Source organism: Phyllostomus discolor, chromosome 13 (genome assembly GCF_004126475.2).
Source record: "Phyllostomus discolor isolate MPI-MPIP mPhyDis1 chromosome 13, mPhyDis1.pri.v3, whole genome shotgun sequence".
Lineage (NCBI taxonomy): Eukaryota > Metazoa > Chordata > Mammalia > Chiroptera > Phyllostomidae > Phyllostomus > Phyllostomus discolor.
The window spans coordinates 49,587,179-49,613,624 of NC_040915.2; the positions used below are offsets into that span (position 1 = coordinate 49,587,179).

Below are 26,446 nucleotides of genomic sequence, written 5' to 3' on the forward strand. Positions count from 1 at the left end.
GCTTTGAGAGACAGACAGGAAGGGAGTGAGAGAATGATGCAAGAGAGAAGCACTGACTCACATGCCCAGGCTGGGGGTCTTATGTACCTAGACCCAGGATTGAACCTGCAACCTTTCGATTATGGGAAGACACTCCAACGAGTTAAGCCACACTGGCCAGGGCTTGAAATCACTGTCTTTGAGGCTCTGGGATGATCTGTTCCTGAATAGTGGGTGTAACTGTAGCTCCCTTTTCTTCCTGCTGATGAAAACACATGCCAGAATATGTGAAAATTCATCTTACCTCCCCATTTTCAGGGGGGTCTCCATTGCCAAAGGTGCTGGTGACCACCAGGACCAGAGTTTCATGTTCCAGGTGCACAATGTCATATTCTTCCATGGACATCACCTAGGTGGGAGAATGGCGGGGGAGAGGAAGGAAGAGGTGATGAGGAGCGAGAGGAGGTGGGAGAGAACAGGAAGAGATGGAGGAAGGAGAAGGGGGGGAGAGAGGGAGAGAGAGATAAGTTATCTTGAGCCATCTCGTTTGGAAAAACCAAAAGTTTTGGGCGTCACTATTTCAATGGGCCTAAGTGTTTAGAACCAAAAGCTTTTTAGTAGGGTGGCACCTTTCTGTGGCCTCCGTGGCCTGAAGGACCACCAAGAATCTGGGGCATGGTGTAAGGGGTAGGATGCCAGTAGAGACAGATCCTGCTGGAGACCCTGAAGCTTTTGATAACCAACTGCTCTTGGAATCTCCTTGAGCACATCTAGGCTGGGAATGACCTGGCTGGCTGGTCTGACCAACTGCGCGCTCAGCCTCCTTTCTAACCCTCTGCCCAGCGGTGTGCAGGACCTGGGCCCGACACGTTGGAGGTGCCTGCTTTAGGGAAAGACTGTTGCCTGCGTCTTAGCATCTCCTGAGCAGCACTTCTTGAAGTAGGTTCTCAGGAAGCCGAGTCTCTGGACAGGCTCCTGGAGGATACGTGAGCCACAAACCACCATGTTTGGGAAGCATGTGCATCCTCTGCCCTCCTCTTTTTGGAGATTACACCACATACGTGCAGACCACAGGATCTGAGAAGTCTTGCAGCAAGAAACCCATTGAGTTGTATTTATTTCCATTTTAAATTTTTTAGTGATTTCTAGAGAGCGGGGAAGGCAGGGAGAAAGGGAGGGAGAGAAAGATCGATGTGAAAGAGAAACACCAATTATTGCCTCTCGTGTGCTCTGACCAGGGATTGAAGCTGCAGCTGAGGCATCTGCCCTGACTGGGAATTGAACCTGTGACCTTTTGGTTTACGGGCTGACACCCCAACCAACTGAGCCACACCAGCCAGGACCATTGAACTATAGTTAATGCAGCGCTTCTTAAAATGACTCCAGACTGAGTTTCACGAACTCGAACATTTTGCTCTGGATAGGGGGCTTTCAGTTTGTGATTCCTGGACCCCTGGATGGTTCGCAGGGAGGGGGTATCACAGTCCCTGGAATTCATGAAAATGTGAGTGTAGGCGCGTCCATTCCCAAAGGTACCGCTCTGTGGAACTCGCTCTCTCCCCTCCCAACTGTACTCACCCCGAGGGGCTGGAAAGCTGCCCGAGTCCCCTACCCACCTTGGCATCAAAGGCGTGTTTGAAGATCTCACACAAGGTTTTGGCATAGGCCTGTGATTTGCCCGTCTCTGTGGCATAAAGGATGGTTGCCTTGACCCTCTTGGCCATTGCCTGCCCCATCAGCTTGGCTGAGAACTTGACGGCTCTGGGAGGAAGAGGATGGAGAGGATATTGGGAAATGCCAGGCTTCGACCTTTGGGCAAGAACCATGATCTGCGAAATATAACTAGAGAGAACTTCTGCTGACCTTGGGTGGCCTCGGGGACACTCAAAGCCTGAGCTGAGGCACCATCCGACCCCTTTATTAAGTCCCTGCAGCACCACGAGTTGGGAGCTAAAATGGTCGGTTCGCTTTGCTGGGTTGTTCCTGAATGGGTCTGTCTCAGCCCTGAGGAGCTGGCTTTGCCGAGCACTGTCCTGCAAAGATGACCGCTCACTCACACACTCGTGTTTGTTCATCGGATGTGCTCGTGTGCCTGGGAGCCGGGCACCGTTATGGGAGCTGAAGGACATAGAGCATGTCCTCTCTCTCTCTCTCTGGACAAGCAGCTGTCAGGGGGCTTTCGTAAGTGTGCGTGTGAGTGTGTGTGTGTTAGAGAGAGAGGAAGGAATGAAGCACTAACTGATCACCAGGTACAGAGTGAAAAGGCTTCTAGAGGCACACTGGCCCGCAAAGGAAGGACCGAGTCTGGGTTAGCCAGCCCCGCATACCCAGGGGCTCGCACAGAGCCTGATCCCTAACGGGCACTAAACACGCATCTAGCAAACGAAGGAACGAAGTGGAAGTGGAAAGATGCTGCCAGCACTTGGGGTGCAGGTGTCAAGTCCTGGCTCTGCGGTTAAATGGAGAGTTCGGAAGCCCTGCTCTGTCTTCCTGCCCACGAGGGCCTGGGGGTGGCAGGCAGGCCAGAGCCTCAGAACGTCTGGGCTCACCTTCTGAGCAGGCATCCCTGTTCTCAGTAGGCATCTCCCCGCAGACAAATTGTTAATTACTCCCACCTGGGGATTATTGGTGGTAAATTCATCATTTTTTAGAGTGGGGAGACCACCCACGCTGCAGGAGCGCTTGGTTGGGCTAAGAGGGAGAAACAGAGAGGAATAAAAGGTGCCTGGTGGGGGGGGTGGTTCCCTTTGAATGATGGAAGCATTAAAAAGCAGCTATAATTAACTTCCATTGTTTCTACCCCAAACTTAATAGTGCAATTAATGTTTTAGAGTTCTCCCTCCCTCCTGCTCCCAGAGACAGCCGAAATGAACAGAAGCCACAGGCTGTGCTTGCTCCCTGAGGCTGGTTGCTTACAAACCTGTTTTAGGTAAACCTTCCGCTCATCAGCTTTCGTTAGTGTTTGTGTATTTGACGTGTGGCCCAGAGACGCCAAAAGGTCGACACCCCTGGTGAGCAGTGACCTCTGGAGCTCCTGGCTGCTACGGATTCAACGACTTCCTACTGGTAGCTTAAAACTGGCCGCAGCAGGAGTATTTATACTGCAGCAATGGGCAAACATTACAAATCTACTATTACTACTTTTAATATTACTATTATTAGGAAAGATGGTTTACCAACACACTGCTGCCTCCACAAAATAATTTACGAAACTGGATGAGCAAAGTGAAACTGGGAAGAAGTGCTGTGGGATGTTCACACCCCAGACTGGGAGGCGAAGAAGGCCTGGGGGCCGGGCCAGGGAAAGGACAGATCTCTCACACAGGAAGTCAGAGGCACGGCCGTCTGCCTGGCCTCCTTCCCTGGGGTTCTCTGAGTCTGGGGGCACGTGCATCTCCCACCTACTCCAGGAGACTCACTCTGCCAGCTTCTTGAAGCCAATGGCTCGCCGCTTTGTGGGGGTCCCGTTGGTGCCTTTCCAGACGTGGGTGTTCCAAGGGTCAGGCTGGGAAGAGAGGACTAAGGTTACCACGCTGAGCTGGCTCCTCTCGGGACATGCTCAGGACCGCCCAGGAGCCTGTGGCTGCCCAGCCATGCCCAACCCCCAGCCCTGAAGGGAGTGGTCCTGCTGGTGGCGACCACAGAGGTCCTCGAGCAGAGTGGCTGGTCTAGCCTCCCTGTGTTGTCCTGCTAGACCCTCCGACTCAGCCCTCGGTCCCTCCTGAATACTTTCCTTGAGGCCCCAGACTACTCCTTTCATCTCCATTAGTCTTTCAGCGGGACCTGTGCTGTCCAGTGTGGTAGCCACCAAGCAAGTATGGCTACTGAGCACTTGAGTGTTGAAGGGCTAACCTGGACTGAGACCTGCTCCAAGCATAAGACACAAGGACACCAGAGACTTAGCATGAACAGAGGCAGGGAGGGCGCAGGACCTGGTACTCGAAGGAGGGGGTGAGCCGGTAGTTGAGCATCTCCTGGTGGAAGACAGGGGTGATGCTGCCAGACATGGGGGGCACAATCCACACCCAGTCTGCGGGACAGCCCCCCCGGCAGCGGTATTCATTCTCCATGTGCTTGATGAAGGACTCGGTGGCCGAGTGGTGGTCAACGATGGTCACCTTGTCACTCTGCGGGTGGGGAGGGGACGAGGTGTCAGGAGGTAAGAAGGCTGGGGATTTCAGGGCTCCCCCACAGAGCGGCGATGACTTCAGGCAGTGCCCAGAGCTTCTCTGCGTTTCCCCTCCCGGCCGCACCCAGGGGAGGCCTCTGGTTGGTGCCGGGGCGCCTTGACCGCCTCTCTTGCTACCAGTCTTCCTTGCTCCTCTCCCACCCCCTGTTTTTCAAATGAGGAGAAAGAACCTCTCTCCTATCTGGTTAGAATTTAAGAACTTTGGTTTGTTATTTCTTATATTTGTTTATTTATTAAATTTACAATTCTCTTCTATTTATAGCAATTGATCTCGGCTCTCCATTTATGGCGGTAATACCAAAAAAATCCTCTTACAACATGTAAACGAATGAAGTTGAGCTGATTAAAATTAAAACAAGGCCGTCATAGCAGAGCCGGTGGCCTGTCCGGCAGCCCAGCCAGCTGGGATTCACACCTTACCTAGTCACCGCTTTCCCTCTCTGTCCACAACCTTTGCCCCCTCGCTGAACTCGTCTTTTTTAATGGCTCATCTCCTGAGCCTCTGCTCTCTCAGGCTCATCGGTCTCCACGCTGGTCAACCACACCGCACTGCACCACTTCCAAGCACTCCTGAATCGCCCTCCCTCCCCGGCCCCACGTCAATGTGTCTTCTCCCCGGGATGTTCTCGGTGCCCCCATTCACCCGGCTCCCGACGTGGGGACCTGTGGTTTATGTTCGTGTGTCTGAGACTGGGTATGTTCATTCTACTGTGTGTGCCTCCCAGGTATGTCCAGGAGGGTCCAGCTTCCCAGATTGCCCACCCCGGGAGGGGACAGAGCTCGTCTCAGTTATAGACTGTGACTTCTGTTTGTCTCCTGGTTTGCCCAGAAGAACCCTGGCTGATGCCCACTGTCCCAGCACAAGTATTGGCAGTGCCCCTCTTTTGCTCTTGATGATAAATTTTATACCATTCTGCCATCTACCATGGGGCTGCATGCATCAAGGGGCCATATGTGTCCCTGTTAGGGGACAGTCTGAGTCCCTAAGGAAGACACAGCTGAGGCCTGCCACGTCCAATCTGAAAAATCATAGGCGACAAGTCACTGCCTCCCTATGGGTCATCTCCCTCTCAAACGGTCCACGCCAAGATGGACAATGGCGAGCAAGGCATGCCCACCCCGCTGGCGAACAGATCCCCCCAAGAGGTGGTTCCTGGCAGTCAGGGCTCTTGACCCTTGCGCCCCAAGGCCCTGAAAGGGTTAGTTCTGCTCTGAGGCCCGGCAGCCAGGCCCCGGCACTACCTGGAAACTGTAGAGGACTGCAATGTTGATCTCCACCAGCGCCTGGTCCTTCCACAGGGAGGACGTCCTCTTCATGTCCAAGTTCATCTTCTTGGCCACCTCCTGAAAGGGGAAGGAAACACAGGCTCACAGGCTGGGACACTTCAGCCTAAGGAGGGACAGGGCCAGCTAGCGTCATGAATGAACTTCTTAATTAATTAATGAACTCACTGGCAGACTGATTCACTCACTCTGAAGATTTCCTACTGAGGACCTAGTGGTAGCGGGAAACTAGAGAGACCTGGCTGGTCATTTATTATTGAGCGGACCTTCCAGTGGGGGAGACGGACAGTTCATGTTGTGTTCAGTGCTAATGCCTATAAAAACTAAAATGAGGAGGGATGGGGGCAGGCCCACTGTGGAGGCGGCCTACTAGGGGAGACCGAAACGATGAGAACGAGCGAGGCACTTGCCCATGGGGGAGGGGAGGCTCTAGGGAGCGAGGTGGCACGTGCGAAGCCCCGGGGAGGGTCCAGGCTGGCAGCATCTGAGACACAGGAAGAAGCCAGTGCGCACGGAGGGTGGGGAGCTGGGGAGTTAGCTGGAAGGGCAGGATTGGGTCATGCAGGATCTTGAAGGATGTGCCAAGGAGCCAGGATTTTTATTCCAAATGTGACAAAGGGGGTCGTGGCTAGGTTTTAAGCAGGGGTGTGGGTCCAGGAGTAACATCATCTACTTTCCAGGAGGACAAGCTCCCCACCCAACCCGCTCCACCCCCGAGTGACCACTGCTTTCAATCCAGACCGTGGAAGCTTGAGCTTGTGGGGGCACTGGCCTGACCCCGTCTGACAGATGTGGAAACTGAGGCTCAGAGAGGTGCCTCAGAGCTGGAGCCCAGGGAGCTGCCTACTCCCAAGGCCTGGCAGCGGCTCCCCAACCGGCCGACTCCTTTGGCAAAACTGCTTGGGAAAAACAACCCCTGCCATTTCTGGTCCAGCTCCAGCTGACGCGGGGGCTGGTGTCAAGCATGGGGAAGACCCAGGAGCAAATCCACTAATTAGAGCCTTGCTTTTCACTTACTCTGTCAACTCTAGTCACTCATGGGAACCCAGGCCTCATTATGGGGCTAGAAGGCGACACTTTCTCAGCTTTGGGTAAATCGCTTCCCAGCCTCAGCTGTCAACATCTGTCCACGATGGCAGGTGGACTTGGAGGCAGGGGTGGCAGGCCATCTCGGGGCATTACCCGGTACAGTTGGAATGCAAGCAAGCTCACAGAAGCAGACTTATTAATTCACTCCTCTGGGGCTTCAGGCGCTAGGTTCTGCTCGGGGTGTTTTGGCGGAGACACACACAGAAAGCAAACACATATAAAGCCTGCTGCTCTACATAAATACATACAAAACTGGAATTAGTATATAAAAGAGGAGAGTATGTCTGCCAGTCATGCTGCTATTGCTACTTCTATAGCATTGACAGCATTCTGGTTAAAGAAAAGAAATTAGCTGCAGGGAAAAAAGAACTATATGCCTTTAAAAAATCCCTGAATGTCACTACAGGCATCTCTGTGAAAACTGCCTGAAATGTCTTTTCCTTCCTTATCATTGGTCTGTACAGACCAGTAGCTGCCCCAGTAGATCTTCTAGGGAGCTTTGAAAAATGCTGAAGCACACCCCCCATCCCCTGGGCTACAGAGCAATTACATCCATCCCAAGGAGCGGGACCCTGGGCATCAGTAAGCTCCCCAAGTCTGAGGACCCCGGCTTCTGTTTTCCAGGCTGGCACCCATGGGAATTTTTTAAAAAAGTGAGCTACAATGGACATATAACATTGTGCAAGTTCAAGGTGTTGGTTGGATACATTTATATACTGTAACACCGTTACCACTATGGCGTTAGTTAACACCCGTATCACGTCACACAATTCTTTTTTGTGGTGAGAACAATTCAGATCTAGTCTCTCAACAACTCTGACGTTGATGCTCAGGATTGTTGACTATAATCACCAGGTTTGGGGTCTCTAGAAATTATTTATCTGTTTAACTCAAACATCTCCCCAGTTCCCGTGCACCCGCCCCTGGCAGCCACCATTGTACTCTCTGTGTTTACACGTTTGGCGTTTTAGGCCCCGCATGTGAGCGAGACCGCACAGCACTAGTCTTCACCTCTCTGAGTCAGCTCACTCAGCATGATGTCCTCAAGGTCCATCCACGGGAACGCCTATGGGTTTTAACCACGTAACCCCAGTGCTTGGTTCTGGGTTCTAATCTCGACTCTACCTTACTTACTGTGTGACACAGGCCGGGAACTTCACTTCTCTGCTTTTCCATGCCCCGTTTGGAAACAAGGCCAACCACAGCAGCATTTGCTGAGGCGGCTGCAGCAGTCCCGGCATCCTCACCACAGCTGAGTATGGGCAGCACTCAGCCCCAGCACTTTGTAAGCAGATGACAGTGGCTCGGCCCAGAAGTCAGACCCTCCCCTGGGAAATGTGCATGGTGCAAACCACTGCCAGCCCTTCCCCCTTATTTTTCAGAAAAGAGACAGAGAGTATCCCAAGTTCATGGGTCATTCTCAAACCCTTCTAACAATTTGACACTGAGAGGCAGTGGTTATGAACTTGGACCATAAAGTCAGACTGGGTTCCCATCTCAGCTCTGCTACTAGCTGGTGACGTGACCTTGAGCTTGTCATTTCATCCCTGCGAAGGCATTGGTTTCCTCATCTGTGAAAGGGGTTTTTCACACCTGGAGGTTGTGGTAAGGGTTAAATGAGCGTGTAATGCATGCCAAGTGCTTCGGACAGTGCCTAGCGCACAGTACACAGCACCTGCACTGCTGGTGCCCCGGATGTCTCCGGAATTGCCAGGGGCTCCCCTGGATCGCAGGCTCCGTTTTCACCCACTGTCAGTTTCCCAGCCCCAAAGCTGGGCTGTGGGGCAGGACTGCCGAGCCCACCCGTGTGCCTCGTGCTTCCCTGTCATGGTGACGAAGGAGGGAGCTCACCTCCAGGATGTTGTACCGAGAGTTGTCACAGTAGTCACGGACGCCAATCTCCGTGCCCATGTACCAGCCGCTGAAGGGGCAGGCGCTGAACTCCAGGCCACCAATCTCCAGAAGCATGTTGGACACAGCGGGGAGGCCGTACCACTTCAGCCCCAGGTCCTTGAACCACTCAAACCTGTGGAAAGCAAGGCGACCCGGCTCACCATGGGGTGGGAGTCTCACAGGCAGGTGACGGGTGGGACATCCTCAGTCTGGGAAGCCGGAATGCCAGCGCCGGACTGGGCCTGACTCTGTCGGACCTGATTCCTGGGCTCTGCTCCAGACCTGTAGAATCTGATTCAGAGCTGGGGCCTGAGAATGTGCATTTTAACGTGTTTCCCAGGTGATTTGGATGGACATCTAGGCCTGGAAACCACTGCCTTGGGCTGCTGTTTACCTCCCAAACCCTCTTTGAAAGTTAGTCCATGAGAAAGTGAGTTCCTTTCCACCCCAGGGCCTGTGCACAGCAGTTCCTTCGTCCCAGGATCTTCCCTCTTCCTTCTGTGTCTGTCCAGCCCTTACACTTGAATTCTCAGCTAGAATACTGTCTACTCTGGCAAGCCTTCCACGAGGTCCAGCCTGGGTGGGGTCAGTTCACCTCATGCCTCTGGGCACCATAAAATTTCGATCGCAGAACTTATTGAACTTTAGTTTTCATTTGGGTGTGATTGAAATTTTAAATAACGACAGGATTCCACACTGCACTTGCCTGACTCTCTCTAATAGCCCTGAGCTGGATCCTGTCTCCATTTAAAATGACACATTGTGCATCACAGATTTAAAAAAAAATGAATGTTGATTTTTTAAAATTGTTGCATTCAAGTATTATTTATCTTGATTACTGAGATTTCAGCGCCTGCCTCTGTCTGCCCCCGAGCCCAGGGCCCCGCTGTGGACGTCCTTCGCTCTCACAGCGCGAGCTCTGCCTGCGTGGCTGGCCTCAGGGCTCAGGGCTCGCAGCTCCCTCCCGACTCCCAATCCTGCTGGACTCGACCCGCACCAGGTCACACAGAGCTTTACACGGCCCCCTCTGTCTGAAATTTGTGCCTGTGATGAGGCAGTAGGTGCTTCCGTTCATCCGACCCTTCGGGCTGGGAAAGGGCAGGTCCAGGGTGACAGCTGAGGAGCAGCGTAAGGAGGGGGTGATGACTCAGAAAAGATGACAGTCCCCAGGCAGGTCAAGAAAGGGTTATTGATTCTGGGGGTCCACTGTGCCCAGGCCCCATGGTGGGGATTGGAAGCAAGACCCCCTTTCAGCCTATGTCTGGGCTGGGGAGAGAGCCAGGGGGTACAGGGATGGGCAGAGGGGGCCACCGGGCAAACCCACCCACCCCCACCCACTCCACGCCAGGCCCTCTTACTTGGGGTGCCTGATGGGCACTTCCAACACCAGCTCTGGAGGGATCTGGAAGAGCTCGGGGTCGTTGCCATTGGCCTGGAGCAGGAGTGGCAGGACGTCGAAGCGACCCCTCGGGGGTTTCCAGCCCTGCTGTATGCAGATCTGCACACAGACCAGGCCAGGTCAGGCCTCCAGGTCTGGCCACCAGGCCCCCACCCTCCAAACATGATGGCATTGGGGGAGGGCCAAAGACCCAAGCACGAGCCCACCAGCAGCCCCTTCTTCCGGAGGCTCTGGGCCACGCCGCCTCCAGTAGCAAGGTCTCCCTGGCATCGCCGCCTAACCAGCATCACGTCTGTGGTCCCATGGGACAGAGGGCAGACCTGAGCCCCAGCACCACGCCTTGTTATGTGCTCTGGGTCTGCCCTGCGCACCGGGGGGCCCCAGAGGGTAAGGCTGGGTCTGCACTGGCAGCGCCCGTGTGCACAGGGCCCGGCCCACGGTGGGCACTGCCCTGAACGTGTCTGCACCGGGAGCCTGAGACACGAGGAAGGCGCGTCTACCAGAGCCTGTGCCCAAAACGCACCTGTGAGAGGGGCTGTCCAATCAAAACATAACACAAGCCCCATCACGTAATTTAAAAGTTTCTGGTAGCCACATTGAAAGAAGGAAAACAAAAAAGGTAAAAATAATTTAAATGTATTAATTTTATATCTATTTTAATTTCAATATTTAATTATTAAGTAATTGTTAATGATCATATATCAATTGTATCAATATTAATTTATTAATACTGTATTAAATACAGCATCGGTTTCAATATATTTTAATACTATATTTGACATTGAAATTACTTAATTCAATAAATATATGAAATACGTGCCCTGGCTGCTGTAGCTAAGTGGATTGAGCACGAGCTGCAAACCAGGTATTGCGGGTTCGATTCTCAGTCAGGGCACATGCCTGGGTTGCAGGCCATGACCCCCAGCAACCGCACATTGATGTTTCTCTCCCTCTCTCTCCACCCTCCTTCCCTCTCTAAAAATAAATAAAATCTTAAATATATGAAATATACAATATATAACATCTCATCAGATGTATTAGATATAATTATTTGTCAATAATAAATTTTAAAATAAAATTTAATAGTAGCATACTTAAAACTATTTAACATACAGTTAAATATATTTATTAACCCAATAAATGCATTAACTTATTAGTAAGTGTAATCAACAGGTTAGTGCAATGTCATCCACTATATTGTTTTCACCACGTAATCAGGACAGAAACTGTTAGTGAGGTATGTGCCCGTCTGCTTCCTGTTTCTGTCACGGAGACCCGCCCATCCCCATCCGAACCCGCCGCATCTCGAGCGCCCGCTAGCCACGCGTGCCCAGGAGCTGCCGCATTGGACGGCTCAGGCCAGAGGGTTTCAAGAGATGGTCAGCGTGGCCATGTTTGGGGTGACCCCCACCCCCCGCCGGGCTGGTACAGAGAGGCAGTGTGGAGTTATGGGCTTAGGAGAGCGTGTCCTGTCGGTGAGGTTTCTGGAGGCAGAAGGAAAGAAGGGGCCGTGGCGTTCATGTTCCGGCGGCTGCAGGAACAGGGTCAGCCTAGTATTCGGTTAGCACTCAGCCAAGCGAAGCGGAGAGTCTGGCTAACTCTAAACCCGCACAGGTTTGACTCCTGCTCTGCCTGGTTACAGCCCCTCCCTGGGTAGTAACACTTCAATAAGAAAAGCCAGACGCAAGTGAAGTCAGCAGCAACTGAAGGAACAGCAGCCCTGCCTTGCCAGCTCCTTTTGGGGGAGGTACTGGGTGGAGTTTTTTCGGGGCGGGGGGTGGTTGAAGAAAAGACAAAGATGCCATTCAATTGGCTTCGAGTGGGTGATCAATAAGGGGGGTCCCCAGGCCTGTGTGCCTGAGATCTTGGTAGGCATGGGTCTCCTGTGGGCACAGATGCCGTAAGCTGCTACGCCTTAGCTGGGCTACCTGGCCGCATCACCCCCTGGAAGGAGCCTTGGATGGTGGTGTTTGTGTTCCTGGTGGCCTCTATGAGTTGACCTGGGCTGCCAGCAATAGGGGCTGTGCAGGTACCATGGACAGTCCAGCCCACCCAGACAGGGTTGTGTGGGTGGAATTGTTGCATCAACAACCGAATGAATGAATGATGAGGTTGACATATTCCCCAACTCAGAAAATGTGGGTGCCAGATATGGTTTCCATACGTCAGCTCCTCTCCTCCAGGGGAAAGGCAGGAGATTTGGACTATACTTCTAGCTTTCCCTCTGTTCGCTTACTGACTGGGATAACTCCTTTGGCCTTGGTGAGACTCAGCCCCCCCATCTGTGAAATGGAACAATGGTTCCCATCATGAGGTCGGGCAAGGTGATGGCATGAAAACGACCCACTGACCCCCTGTAAAGAATCAGCTGGGCTGGGGGCAGCCGAAGGGAGGAGGAGGTTTGGGGAGGAAGAAACAATGGCCCTATTGCTGCTCTCTCTGTGACGATAACTTTCACTAAGAAAAGTCTGTGGATGAAAGCAGTTTGGGGGCGGAAATGAGAGCCCAGGTGGGCACGGACTGGGGGGCACACACCTCCGTGAACTCCACGTTGGCTGGGTCCCCCAGGATGGAGCCGTCAGGCTGCTTGTAGCCGGCATAGCGGATGAGCTGGGCATTCCAGACTCGGAAATCATGCTTGCTGTCGATCCTCTGGGGAAATATGGTGATGGCGGACCTGTGGTGGAGGAAGGGGACACTTGGCATTAGGGTGGGGCTTGCACTTTGGGTGACATCTTGCCCAGGTGTCACCCAAGCCAATGACTACATAGCTGGGCCACGGTCCCCAGGGCCCAAGGAGCAGCTGTTGGGAGGGAGGGAAGGACCCTGCGCTGCTGCTCCAGGGCACTGCCCGTCTCAGGAAGGGCGGAGGACGGGAGGCTCAAAGGAAAAGAGTACTTCTCATATGTGGCTTTTACCCAACTTGACACAGGCTAGTTTTTCAGGGAGTTCTCATGCAGCAGGTAATCTCCAGGGAAAGAAAAACAAACTCTGCTTCCCACTGAGAATGGACCATCAGTTTCTAGTTCTAATCCCTCTCCTTCCAAATTACCACCATTGCTCTCACCCCTCCCATTCCGTAACAAAGTCTACAGATTCACGACTGAAAAAGAGATCACCTTTCATTTGTACTCACATTTCTTTCCTCCGAAACTACAGACCGCCACTGGCCTCGCCCTCCTAACTAGGCAACGTGGACACCGTGTACTGTTACTAAATGAGAGGTGTCGCCTGCTGAAGGCACCTGGCAGGAGGCCTGCCTCTGTGTGTTACAAGGAGATCAGCAGGGCTAGAGAGGCGTTAACGGCAGGTGAGCACCAAACCAAGACTTTCTGCTTGGTGTCACCAGAAGGATTAAAAAAAACCAAAGGAGATAACTTTTCCTGAGGTAGTTCAATGTTATTTCACACCAGGAGTTCCTGCCACCTGGATCCATTGGTCTCCTTGGTGGACCGAGTCCCAAGCTATGCCTTGTATCAATCAGTACCAGAGCCACATCGTGGGTCCAGCCCGCTGCTTAGACCTTCTCCCCCACACATCCTGCCTCTGGAACTTTGTCCCCCTCGTCTGGAATCCCTCCCTGTTCTCAGGCTTCCAAAGTCAAGCCCCGACACAAATCCCCTTTCTCCACAGAGTGTCCCCTGTCCCACCTGGTTCCCATGGCCTTCTTTCTGAGCACATTTTGGCCTCACTGTTTGCACAGGACAGTATCGCATCGACGCAATGCACCTGGTGGAGAGTCTAGAATGGGGCTGAAGGTAAAAGTCACAAAGAACCAGCGATGCTCCTACAAACCTCCCAGCAAACGTGCCATATTGGGAACCAACCCAAGATGAGTCAAACCACCAGTTTTCCCTCCGGCAGTAGAACACATGTCTGGTTCTTCGGCTGAGCACCAGATACAGGGTGTTTGTGTAATAAGTACATATTTAAAAAGCATGTTTAGAAACACCAGAATCACACCCTGTGTGTGCAGGAACTGAGACCAACAGCAGAAATACAACACACGCACACCTCTCCGCTCCTGCGTCTCCTAGGCCTAATCTCAATACACAGAGGCGCCAACGGCCCACACTGTTTAAATTATGTCTCTGTCATCCTGGCTGGTGTTGTCCAGTGGACTGAGCACCAGCCTACAAGCCAGGTCGTCACTGGCTCCATTTCTAGGCAGGGCACATGCCCGGGTGGTGGGCCAGGTCCCCAGTAGAGAGTGTGCAAGAGGCAACACATCAATGTCTCTCTCCCTCTCTTTAGTTTCACTCATGTTTTAATAAGTAAATAAGTACTTAACATTTTTTCTCTCTCTCCCCTCCATTCTTTTCTCTTGTCTGCTTTTCTCCCCCATGTTTAGATTATTTCTATACATGGCATATATGCTCTTATGTATGTGTCTAAATGTGTGGTTTTAACATTTGTAAAAAAAGTCAGCTGAATTATTTTCTTCAGTAGAAGATCCCATGGAGACTTCCCCGAAGTGGAGGGGCGCTCCTGGACTGTGAGGCAGCCCCCCTTGCCTGCATCACCCTGTCACAGCGTCGCTGGAGAACTGCCAGAATGGCCCACAAGCTCCGTGAGGCTGATCCCCCAAGCAAGCCCTCCGTCAGTGCTCAGGGTACGCAGGTGTTCTCTGGACGGCGGGCTCTCTGAGTGGAAGGACACACGGTTCACTCTCGAACGATGTGGGGTTCGGGGGCACTCACCCCATGCAGCCGAACACCCACGGCTAACTTCTGACTCTCCCAAACTTAACTCCCAGCAGCCTGCTGTTGCCTGAGAGCCTTACCGAGAACACAGACAACCAACACGCTTTTGTAGGTTACGTGTGTTACAATTCTGTATTCTTAGACTGAAGCAAGCTGGAGAAGAGAAAATACTATTTAAAGAATCACTAGAAAGAGAAAAGTACATCTTATGCATTTCTTGAAAAAAGTCTGCGTCCAAGTGGCCTGTGCACTTGAAACCGCATTGTTCACGAGTCCACGGTGCTAATTCCCCACGCAGGCCTGGACTTGGGTTATAGGCCCTTCTCCTACTGGCAGGCTCGGCTGCCAAGTACTGTTTCCTTCTCAAGGAGAAGACTCATGCAAGAGAACCCATGCTTCATGCCAACAAGCCACTTGGGGGATGAGCTCAGTGTGGCCTGGGGGCTCATGGGAATATCCCTGCAGTGGCCTTGAGATGGGGCTGGTCCTCAGGAGCTGGGCACAGATCAGGGCAGGGGACTGAGTAGGCAGCATTAGCAAGGATAACCGCCCGTCTGTGGGGCCCCAGCTGTGCCCTTCTAGCTGCTCCTTTCCCAGTTGCAACTGGCCAGTGTGAAAGCCACCAGACCACACCTGGCCTTCCTGCCTTGGCCTACTCCTGATGGCTTTGTTCTTCAAGTGGGGCGAGAGGAGCTGGCTCAGTGGAACCTGATGAAGCGGTCCCCACAGCAGCAGGAAGAAAAATTAATTGCTTTTTCGACCAAGGGGGATTCTGAGGCTGTTCCAGGCAGCAGAGCGGGAGCTGGTAAAAGCAGGTCACCTCTGGCAATGGGATTCTCCTGTTCCCAGGAATGAGAAACATCCCATCCTGCTGTAGCTTTGCAAACACACGGGGGTCTGTTTCTCCCAAAGACAAGGGACAAGGTGGTGGAACAGAGGATGCTAGGCCACCACTCCCAGCTTATTCTATCTCCCCGAGAGGGTGAGGGGAGTATTTCCCTGGCAGGTGAGCCAACTCCAGACTTCAGAGTCAGCGCTGGGGGGACTCCCCTCCCCCAAGCTGGTCAGCTCACCTGAGGTTCCCTTTGTTGGTGGCATACTTGATGTGGTTGCAGATGTAGTTGAACATCCCATGAGCCGTGGTGCAGTCTCGGGCATCGAACACCTGGAAGAGGAGCATCATGGGATTGGTGGCCTCCCATCCCTCCTCGGCTCCCCCAGGGCAGCCTTTCCCATTGGAGGAGAGCCCGGAGCCACTCCAGCTGCAGCCCCATCGCACCAGGAAAAACCCCGTAAAATGTAGGCATGGAGTGTGGGTGACGTGGCGAAGGGATGGTGAGGAAAGCAGAGACTTTTAGTGGGCTAGTTATTGTTTCCTATAAGGCTATCAGTGATTAAAAAAACAAAAACCAAACAAGAAACCCTTGAGTTTGAAAACTAATCTACTTCCAACTTGAAACTATTCCTCAGAGGAAAAAAAATCATACCAGGGCACTTAGACTCTGATGTTTTGAGTGAGTAGGCAAATAATATAGACAAACAAAGACAGTAGGTGTAACACAAAAGGGAGTGGTGGGGTCTGTAGTAAAGTGGAGTGTGTAAGTCCAACCAAGAGGTATGCAAATTCATTTAAAAAATGAACACAGTGTTTACTGTGTTGGCTTAAGAAGACATGACTCTAAGCCAGGTTTGGCCATGACCTGAGAATCTGGGACCCCATGACGACCGTCTGGTAGTTCACCGTGGCCTCCAGATGCCGTTGGTAGGAGCTGAGCCTCTGTGAAGCTCATCCCTCCCCCCTCCACCCGTCACCCCCTCCACCAAAGGGCTCGTCAGGAATCTGAGCCTCACGGCCTACCTGCAGCTTGGACCACTGGATCCTGCCAACACAGCGGGAGGCATTCCTCCAGGCGTGCTTGGCCCCGTAGATGAGCTCCGTGTCTTTGAGCTGGTAGGTGCTGGTGGTTTCGATCTCTTTGTTCACCTCTTCCAGCCTCTCCATGTGGGCTTTGGAGCCAAATCTGAGTGGGGGGGTGGGGGGAAGAGAGGTAGGAGTGTCACCTTCTCTCCCAAAACTAGAGGTTGGTGAAAGGAGGGAGATAGTCTAGGAGGCCAGAAGCCACAGAAAGTCCGAGTTGAGCTCCGGACGCAATATAGTTCAAGCATGAAGCAGAGACGGCCAACTAAAATGCCCACAGAGGTGCAGCAGTGAGTGCACTGGCTGGGCAGGGTCTGCGGTAAGCAGGTGAGCCCCTGCCTGGTCCAGCGGGGACGGACACCCTCTGCTCCACCCAGCTGTCACTGAGAGTGATGGGGGCCCGCTGCCGCCTGATCTTTCAGATGAAACCAGAAGCTAATTTTTCTAAAAGGAAACTTCTAATTTTAAATGATGGCAATGAATTCAATTTTAGAAAGTCAAAAAAATTATTATGAAAAATTTCAGACTTATAAAAAGGCATAAAAAATAATATAATGAACACTCATGCCCCAAGTCTAGGAAATAATACATAAGAATATTATAAGAAGCAATAAATAAGAACTATTATTATTAATCCTTGATAACTACTTCCCCGTAACAGCTCACTTCCTTCCTAGAAGTGACTGCTATTTTGAATGTGGCATTAACCATTCTCATACTTTTGCCAACGTGCATATATAGTATTACTATATATAGTACTGCATATATTAAATATACGTCTAGTAATATTCTGCATGTTTAAAATGTTTACATAAGCCCTGGCTGGTATACCTCAGTGGACTGAGTGCAGGCCTGAAAACCAAAGGGTTGCTGGTTCGAGTCCCAGTCAGGGCACATGCCTGAGTTGCAGACCAGGTCCCCAGTAGGGGGTGCTCCAGAGGCAACCACACACTGATGTTTCTCTCCCTCTCTTTCTCCTTCCCTTCCTCTCTTTCTTAAAATAAACAAAAAATCTAAAATTTTAAAAAATGTTTCCATAAATGGTGATGTTGACTGTATGCTTTACCAATGTGTCCTTTCTTTCTTTTGTGAGCTTCATTCCTGCAGGCACACAGAGTTCTAACCCATTCATTTTTTACAGCTGTATAGTATTTCATATGGAAACCACCACATGCTTTAATGGATTCTCCTGTCAGAGGGTGTTGAGGTGGTTTCCAGCTGCTTCTTTAATTTTAATTTTTTCCCTATTTTATGAATGTTCCAGTAAACATTTTTATGTGTGCCTTCTCGTGCACAAGTGTGTGTGTTTCTCTAGGGTGTACACCTGGGTGTGGAATTGCTTGAAATGTTTCAAATGAAGACCCAACAAAAACACGTGGGGGCCCGTGTGGCAGGCAGAGGCCTCACACTCAGGTCTGGGTTCGGCTGCCTGCAAAGGTGGCCCTGAAGTGGAACTGAAGTCTTCGTCCCCAGCACTCGGTCACTCACCCCAGGCTCCCCAGTGTCAGCGTGAACTTGCCTTTTAATGGACGAGTAGTACTGATCGATAAACTCTTTGGCGAGAGGGAAGAGCTGCTCCTTAGTGCGGACGTCTTCCGGCCTCCGCATCTGCTGAGAAGCGTGCATGACGGAGCCCATGCAGATGTGCTCGCTGCATCCCGTCTCCTGGGCGGCAAGGGGAGAGGCGGGCTGTCACCTGGTCTTGCCAAGCGTGGCAGGTATCGGGCTGCGGACTCGCAGTGGATGTCCATGGTGGGGTTTACCTGGCCTTGAGTTCCCGAGGGAGCTTTCTCAAGTACCAGCTTCAAATCATGGTTGGACGTGGTCATCAGCCAAGGTAAAGAACCCTAAGCAGCATTTTAAGGTTCTGAAAACATTTGCTCTATGCAAAGTGGGGGCAGAGGGGCTTTGTGACCAGCACTCCCCTGGTACTGACGCCCAAGGTGCTCGCAGAGTGGCTGCAGGGACTTGTTTGGACACATCTAAGGTGCACTGATTGCAAAGGATAGCCCTAATTTCCCCCTCCCTATACTCACACCCTTTGCCATGTGACTTTATAGCAACTCTCCATCAAGAGGCTGAGCCTCTTTCATCACTTCTTGGCCTGTAATCCACTAGATATCAGCCCAGAAGCTGTGACAACCCAAAATGTCTTCAGATACTGCCAGTTGTCCCCTGGGTGGATACACAGGGCAGTCCCCCCCACAAAGAATTATCCGGTCCCAAATGTGGGTAGTGCTGAGGTTGGTAAATCCTGGTCTACACCCTCCTGAGATACTCACCAATGTACTCTTAAGGTGGAGGGTGTCCGTGAGAACCACATCAGTCTCCCAGTTCTTGACCTTGAGGAAGCGGGGGCACTTGGAGGGGCTGCCATTCTTTGTGGGGGACTGTCTTCCCGAAGCAGGGGACTGAGGAGAGAACAAGAGAGGGCATCAGGCAGGGTCTTGAGGGCACCGGGACGTTGTCTCCACGGGGACGGGAGAGGCGTTGCTCTTGCTGGAGTCCGCTCAGAGTTACCCTCCGTCTGCACAGAGAGAGAGAGGGGTCTGACTCCCCTTGGCTGACACGTGCAAGGTGTCCGGGAACCTGGCCCTGCCACTGATGCAGAAGGAGACGTCGTGGAAGAGCCTTTTGGGTTCTGCTCTGGGGACTGGGGTCAGGAGCCCAAATGTGGTTGGGAGCTCCCTGGTGCCTTGACCCATTGGGCAGACAGCAGGGACTCAGTGGATGTTTGCTGAATGAATAAGCGATCCAAAGGACTCCATCAGTTTCTCTGAAGAATTAAGCCCTCAGGGCTACAAACCTGACACTGGGTCAAGCTCATTTTCTGGGTCTCCCTGCTACAGTCCAAACTCACTGTTTCTAGCAAGTACTGAGAAAACAGGTGGTTTAAACTAGAAAGATTTGCACAGAACATTTTCCCCAAATTTCAGGTTTCTGCTTCTTGAAAATGCCAGCCATGTCCCTGTCTCAGGGCCTTTGCACTTCCTGCTCCCTCTGTCTTAAACACCTGCAGTTCTCCATTCGCCTTCACCACTGGAAGCGAACTTCCCAGTAGGAGAGGGTGAGTAAGTCCTGGACTGAGCAGGGGTGGCCCCTCCATTTCAGACTCATGGGTGAGGACCACACTCTGTCTCGGGCGTTTCTGAACAGTTGCCTACCTGGTGGGCGGAGGTGCGCCTGCGCATCAGACAAGCATCAGTCCCTCTGCAACGTGTGAGGGGAGGCAGCAGGCAACCCTGATGCGACAGCTGAGCAGGGCGGGGAGAAGAGCCAGGGGAGGAGTGACACGCATGCCAAAGGGTAGAGAAAAGGGCAGTGACCTTGAGGCAGGGCATTCACACTTTCAGCTGCTATACTTTGGGCCCCCTTGATGTGCTCGGTGCTGCTAGGCACGGGGGACACTCTGGTAAACAAGGCAGACAGAGTCCTTGACCCTCCGGAGCACTGTCGTGGGAGAAATGGAGAGAGTATGTAGAAGAATACACGGACAATATAACTTCAGGTGGCGCTAAGAATATGAAATAGAGGGAGGTGACAGTGACTAAGTGGAGGAGGAAAAGGCAAGTTCAAAGGCTCTGAGGCAGAGGTGAGCACACTAAGTTCAAAGGACCAGCAAGTCGACCAGTGTGGCTGGAGTGATGAGTCATGGCGAGTACAAGGCAATGAGGTCAGAAAGGAGGTAGGGGCCACTTACATCAGCCCGGAGGACTTGAGGTGGGTGAGGGAGCCGTGGATTAACACCGAATGGGCTAAGTCCAGGACAGAAGTCACAGAGAACTCTGAAAGACTACTATTGAAAACTGCCACTCAGTGAGCACTTAGTATGCGCTAAGCAAAAACCTTATTATCCCCATTTCACAGATGAGAAAACCGAGTCACAGGGAGGTTAACTACATTGTCCAAGATCACAGAGCTAGTAAGCTAGAGCCAGGAGTCAACTCCTGGCAGTCCGATTCTCAAACCACGCCCCTAACTGTGTGACAACCCCGCCTCTTGACCATCATGCCTAATTCATTCATTCATTAACTCGTTCATCACTCATTCAACATGGGTTTACTGAGTATCTCCGATGGGCTAGGCAAGGCGGCGAGGAGCAGGACTACTGTGACAAAGTAGACAGATGTGATCTCTGCCCTCATGGAGTTCACCATCCACCGAGAAGGGGACTCACAAGTGAATGAGCCACTCCAATCGAGAGCAATGGGTGCAACAACATGGGACACTGGCAGGATGGAGGGGACCGTGGAAGCACATGGAAGAGGCACCCGACCCAGACATTCGGCTTCTCAGTCAAGACCTGCAGGACAAGTGGGTGTTAGCCAGAGAAAGGAGGGGAGCAGCAGGGTCTTGCAGGCGAGAACAGCCTGGGCAGAGGTCCTGAGGGGAGAGGCCTATTGCAGCCACCTGCAGGCCAGTGGCCATCTCCGGGCTCAAGCACCCCTGCCGCCGTGCCGGAGTTTGGGGGCAGGAAGCAGGCGAGCGCACACCGTTAGGAAAGATAGCTGCAGCGCCTGGCAGGGAGCAGTAGCAGAGAACAGACGGCAGGGGCGTGACTCACGGTCTCCCACCCCTCCCTGCCCTGGCCAGGCCCAGTCATCCCCAGGGGTTCCCATCTCAGTGCCGGGCACCGCTCTCCACGCCCCTGTGCAGGCCACAGGTGGGCGCTGTCCTGGACATCCTCCTCGTCACCTCCCATCTGAACCCACCCCCCACGCCCCTCCACCACAGCTTTCTAAATCGCTCCGGAATCCCTCCGCTCCTCTGTCCAAGCCACCGTCCTCCCTCACTTGGACGATGGCAGTTGCCTCCTAAACGTCAGCCATTACCTCCTAAGTCGGGGTGCTTATTCCGCTAATTCTAGCACCATGTCTAGCACTACTGCTGCTGTAACCGCTGTCGGCACCCTCACCGCACCACGACCGGACCGGGCGCAGGAGAACAGGGGTTTGGATGCGTCCCTCCCCCGGTCCCCCTTCGGCACTTCCTGTCCGGCCGGACTGTGTTTCACGCGTGTCCCCGTGCGAGGCTGCGCACAAACCACTCCACCTCCTCCGAAGGCTTCCAAAGGCATTCTAAACCCTCTTTAGGATTCTGTCTCCACCGCTGTCTCCTCCGGCAGACAAGAGGTGATGGGAGTCCCATCTGGGCAGGCCTCTGTTGTGACAACTTCCTCTGATGGGACCAACAACCACGAGGAGCCCCCAGTCCTCCCCCGCCCGAGCGGGAGGCACCTGGGCATCCTGCGTCAATACCAGGCATCACGCAGCCAGCTTGGAAACTGTCTGGACCATCCATGTTAACACCCCGGAGCGACTGGAATCCTGGGGGGACAGTGGAGGTGCTGCTGGCGTGGGGTTAGGCCAGGACTCAGCACCCGAGGAGACGGGGGGCGGGGGCAGACGGGTGGGGAGCGCAGTGAGGCAGGAGCAGGGGTGTGGGGTGTGGCCAGTGGGTGGGCGCCTACAGCCTTCACTGGCAGGGAGCAGAGCTAACAGGCCGAGTAACAGAGGCCATCTGTTGAGGCTCCAGATGTGCAAGGGGTGGTCACTACGAGCCGAGTAATTGGGGGCCCGAGCACCAGGCTTGCCACTCTCCACTCCGGGCTGTGCTGAACCGCACACTCGAAACCCGCCATTAGGAGGCCTCCGGCAGGGCTGTTGTACTTGGGGCTTTGATGTTTTAATTAGCCAGCAGTGATATTAGATGACTCAAGAGGGGACAAATGGGAGATTAATATAGCAGCCCTGGACGGAGGATGCAAATGACTTTTCTGAGTGGGGACCCGAGCGCTCTGGTGAAAAATGCAGATTAGTGGCACTTGTGAGTCATTACGCCGGGGACAGGGCATAAGAGGGCTTTGGGCCGTGGCTGCATGTGTGCTTTTCCGGACTGCTGTCTGGGGTGGACAATGGGAGCTTTCCAGGCGGCAGGAGGCACTGATGTGATCTGGTAAGCTCTGTGGGAGGCTGCCCGCTCACAGATGCAGAGAGAGGGCTCTGAGTTTGCAGGCGTTTCAAAGGCTACAGCAACGGCAATGGCAATGCAGCTTCGCAGAGGCCCAAGGACACGGTCGTGGAGCCCGAGAAGAGACACACTTAGGTGAAGCCAGTGTCAGCCTGGGGCTCCACGCCAGTAATTCATACCTCTAGGGTTTCGCTCTTTGTTCTAAACAGCTTATTTATTGGTCTGTTTTTTAGAGAGAGAGGAAGGGAGAGAGAAACATCCACGTGTGAGAAAAACATGGATTGGTTGCTTTCCATATGTGTCCGGACCCGGGACTGGACCTGCCACCTAGGTGTGTGCCCCGACTGGGGACAGAACCGGCAGCCCTTCGGTTGCCGGGCAACGCTCCCAACCGGGCCACAGCAGCCAGGGTGCTTGTTGCAGGACTTCTGACACCGGGATTCTTTCCCCCCTCCCCTCCCCTCCCTTCTTTCCCTCCTCTAACAAACACACGTGGAGCACCTACTGTGTGCCAGGGGCTTGGGTTCTGGGCCCTGCATGGGTCCCCAGCCTCACCCCACAACTGAGAGAAGCACCCTACACAGCTGCAGAGGTCTGTGAACTGTGGCCCACGGGCCATATCTGGCCTGTCCCCCGCTCTGATACTCCCTATGAGCTAAGAATGGTTTTTTCCATTTTTTAGCTTAAGTAAAAAAAAAAATTCAAAAGAAGATTATTTCATGATACATGCAAGCTACATGAAGTTCAGATTTCAGTGTCCACCAATAAAGTTTTATTGGCACGCAGCTACGTTCACTTGTTTCTATATTGTCTATGGCTGCTTTTGCAAGACAATGACAGAGAAAGCAGTGGTGACAGAGGCTAAGATGGTAGGGTCCACGGAGCCAAACGTATTTCCTATCTCGTTCTTCATGGAAAAACCTTGCAGACCCCTGAGCTACAGCACCGAGTTCCACTGGTCGCACTCTGAGTGATGTGGCACGTCTCCATCTCCCTAGATGTCACCGTGAGACATCTTTCCCGATCATTTGCTAAATGACCGGAGACGTCGGCCACACCTGTTACACTACGCTCCCGCTCCACCCTCACTGTGTTTCGTCTTCCTTCCTAGCACTTCTCACTGCTTGCAGTTACTGCATGTGCGTGTGCATGCACATAGCCACATCTTACGGATTGGTATCTGTCTGTATGGATTCGGTTTCCTGACTCCCCACTGCTCACTCTGTTCTCTCCCTACCCCCAGACCAGTGCCCGACACGTAGTACACATTCAACAAATACTCCAGGTCTGTCGCTGTGGACCCAATTGTGTCCCAATTCGTATGTTAAAGTTGTAACTCCCCAAGTGACTGTACTTGGAGATGGGGTCTTTAGGAGACATAAAGGTTAATGGGGTCATCAGGGTGGGACCCTAATCTGATAGGATTCATGCCCTTAAAAGAAGAGGAAGAGACATCTCCCCCCCCACCCCCCCCACACACACAGAAGGCAGGCTGCACGAGGACACAGCAAAGGTGGCTGTCTGCAAGCCAGGAAGAGAGCCCTCACCAAATGTGTCCATGCTGGCAACTTGACCTTGGACATCCAGCCTCCAGAACTGTGAGAAGTAACTTCCTGTCGTTTAAGCTGCCCAGTCTGTGGTATTTTTGTTATGGCAGCTCAAGACAACTAGTATAAGATCTAAATACATTTCAAAACAATGGAGTTCCTTAAATGCTAAGCCAGAGACTTTGGTCTTGACTTAGTAGAGAATGAAGAACCCCTGAAGCTGCCTGAATGACCTTATCAAAGTTGGGTTTTGAAAAGGATGGCAGGACAGGAAGGGAGGAGATGGAGATGGAGGTGCCAGAGGAGAGCCCCACGGCGGGAGGAAAAGGACAAAGCCAACACGGATGCGGGAGCATTCACTTACTCATGTAAGTGGGTGCGGGGTGAGCCTTGTAGCAGAAGTTGGGCAGGGAAAGCAGGAGTGACGAGAAGGTGCTGGGAGGCAGGGTTTTAATGCAGGAAGACATCAGAATCTGGAGGATCTAGAAACAGAAGCCCAGCACCCTGCCCTTCCCACCAACGGGCTGTCACCATCAGAGCCTCACAGTGAAGCAGGGCCAGGAGCTCGACAGCAGGGAGGGAGGCACCTGTGAGACACAGAGCACCTTAGGAACTGTCATGGGTTGAACTGTGTCCCCCCTGAATTCATGTGTTGACATCCTAGCCCCCAGTACCTCAGAACATGACCTTATTTGGCATTGTTAGCGAAGTGGTCACGTTAAAGTGAGTCATTCAGGTGGCCTTATCCCCTATGACTTTCATAAAGAAGGGAAGTTGGGGGACAGACATGTGCGTGTACAGAGAGAATGCCATGGGAACAAGAAGACAGCCATCGGCAGGCCGCAGAGAGGGACCTGGGGCAGAGCCTTCCTCGCAGCCCCCAGACGAACCAGCCCTGCCTGCACCTTGATTTCAGACTTCTGGCCTCCAGAACTGGGAGACGACCGATATCTGTTGTTTAAGCCGCCGGGTTTGGGGCGCTTTGTTAAGACAGCCCTGGGAAACTGACTCAGGAGCTGCAAGTCCTACCTGTACAGGGAGAGTAGCTTCTCCTTCTGTAGCTGTTGATGCCAGCGACAGCTCCTGCATTATAGACCTGTAGCCACCTGTCCCGCATGGCCCCTGCTCAAGTGGGGGCAGCGAGCCATCCACACCAGGAGCCAGATGCCACACACCGTGCCCTCAGCTGCAGGTCCCGGCACCACGCCTCCATGCACCACGCCCTGGGCACCACGCCCCCGGGGCAACACGTGTGACCCAGTTATGAGCTGCTGCTGCAGCTCAGGGTTTGGGAAGGCAGACCGGCATACAGGCAGGTCCACACCTATCTATGCAATTAAAAAATTGCTATTTAAAACACTTAACCAACTGTGTTTAATTCCTTGGAGCCTAATTTCCTTGCAATGTGTTCAAAGCATTATTTCTAAAGGGATTCGTTCTTCATAATAACTCCACAGGAGCTTGAAATAGCTTATTCTCTTACTCTCTCTGTGTCTCTCTTCCCCCCACCCCCAATTCTACAATTCTACAGTCAGTGTTCTATAGGTTGTGGAGGGGAACTACGGAAGGGGTGCTTGGGAGTCGTACCCATCACAGTCTGCGTCCAAAGACAAGGGCCTGTGGACACGAGGGGTCGTTAGGTTAGACTGTTGATTCTTTCTCCAAATGGGATGATGCTTATCATGGCAATGACGTCATGAGATAACCAGATATTATTAGACAACCTTAAATGTGGTCCAATTACCAGACCAGAATGTATATGTGTACTATGAATTAATTTTAGAATAAATCCTGTAATCATCTTATGGCCTATTATTATTGGATGGTGAGTTTATTAAAAGCATTAAATCGCTAAATGTGAATGGTTAGAATGCACAAGCTTTGTGATTATGCTTTGGCTTTAAAATATCCTAGGACCCACCCTGGCTGGTATAGCCCAGTGGATTAAGTGCAGGCCTGTGAACCAAAGGGTTTCCAGATTGATTCCCAGTCAGGGCACAGGCCTGGGTTGCGGACCAGGTCCCCAGTAGAGGGCGCGCGACAGGCAACCACACACTGATGTTTCTCTCCCTCTTTTTCTCCCTCCCTTCCCCTCTCTTTAAAATTAAATAAATAAAATCTCAAAATAATAAATAAAGTAAAATATCCTAGGACCCTCAGAAAGTGGATGTGGTTTGCGTATCTACTGATCTCTGAGAATCTCTGGTTTCTGGCCACTGATAGGAATTTGCCAAGGGAAGAGACAAAAATGACCTTGACCCAACTTGGACTATCTGGGTAAAGAACTTGCGTACAGTTTGAGGCACTGGATGATATGCGCAGTGGTGTCACTCACCCCAAACCAGAATGCCATTGTCCCACTCGGACAACAGTTGGGATAGCGTGTGTTGAATATACTCACTATTAAAATAAACAGTTAGCAAAACAAGCGGAAATTCCAGCAGGGCCAAACCCAAACACCCGGCGATTCAGGCC

General features: G+C 52.5%; 1 protein-coding gene across 2 annotated transcripts in view; it reads right to left on the reverse strand.

The window, feature by feature from the left end:
- Positions 1-26,446, reverse strand: part of NOS1 (nitric oxide synthase 1) — a 70,295-nt gene that overhangs the window by 26,987 nt on the left and 16,862 nt on the right. For both annotated transcript variants that reach the window (XM_036013810.1, XM_028527734.2), the window contains exons 3-14: positions 18,737-18,865; positions 17,974-18,119; positions 16,395-16,557; positions 15,610-15,701; positions 12,369-12,510; positions 9,793-9,932; positions 8,393-8,567; positions 5,411-5,512; positions 3,912-4,106; positions 3,399-3,484; positions 1,596-1,740; positions 284-388 (exon numbers count right to left, since the gene is read on the reverse strand). In XM_036013810.1, the coding sequence (XP_035869703.1) occupies positions 284-388; positions 1,596-1,740; positions 3,399-3,484; positions 3,912-4,106; positions 5,411-5,512; positions 8,393-8,567; positions 9,793-9,932; positions 12,369-12,510; positions 15,610-15,701; positions 16,395-16,557; positions 17,974-18,119; positions 18,737-18,865 (1,620 nt within the window). The remainder of the gene's footprint in view (positions 1-283; positions 389-1,595; positions 1,741-3,398; positions 3,485-3,911; positions 4,107-5,410; positions 5,513-8,392; positions 8,568-9,792; positions 9,933-12,368; positions 12,511-15,609; positions 15,702-16,394; positions 16,558-17,973; positions 18,120-18,736; positions 18,866-26,446) is intronic.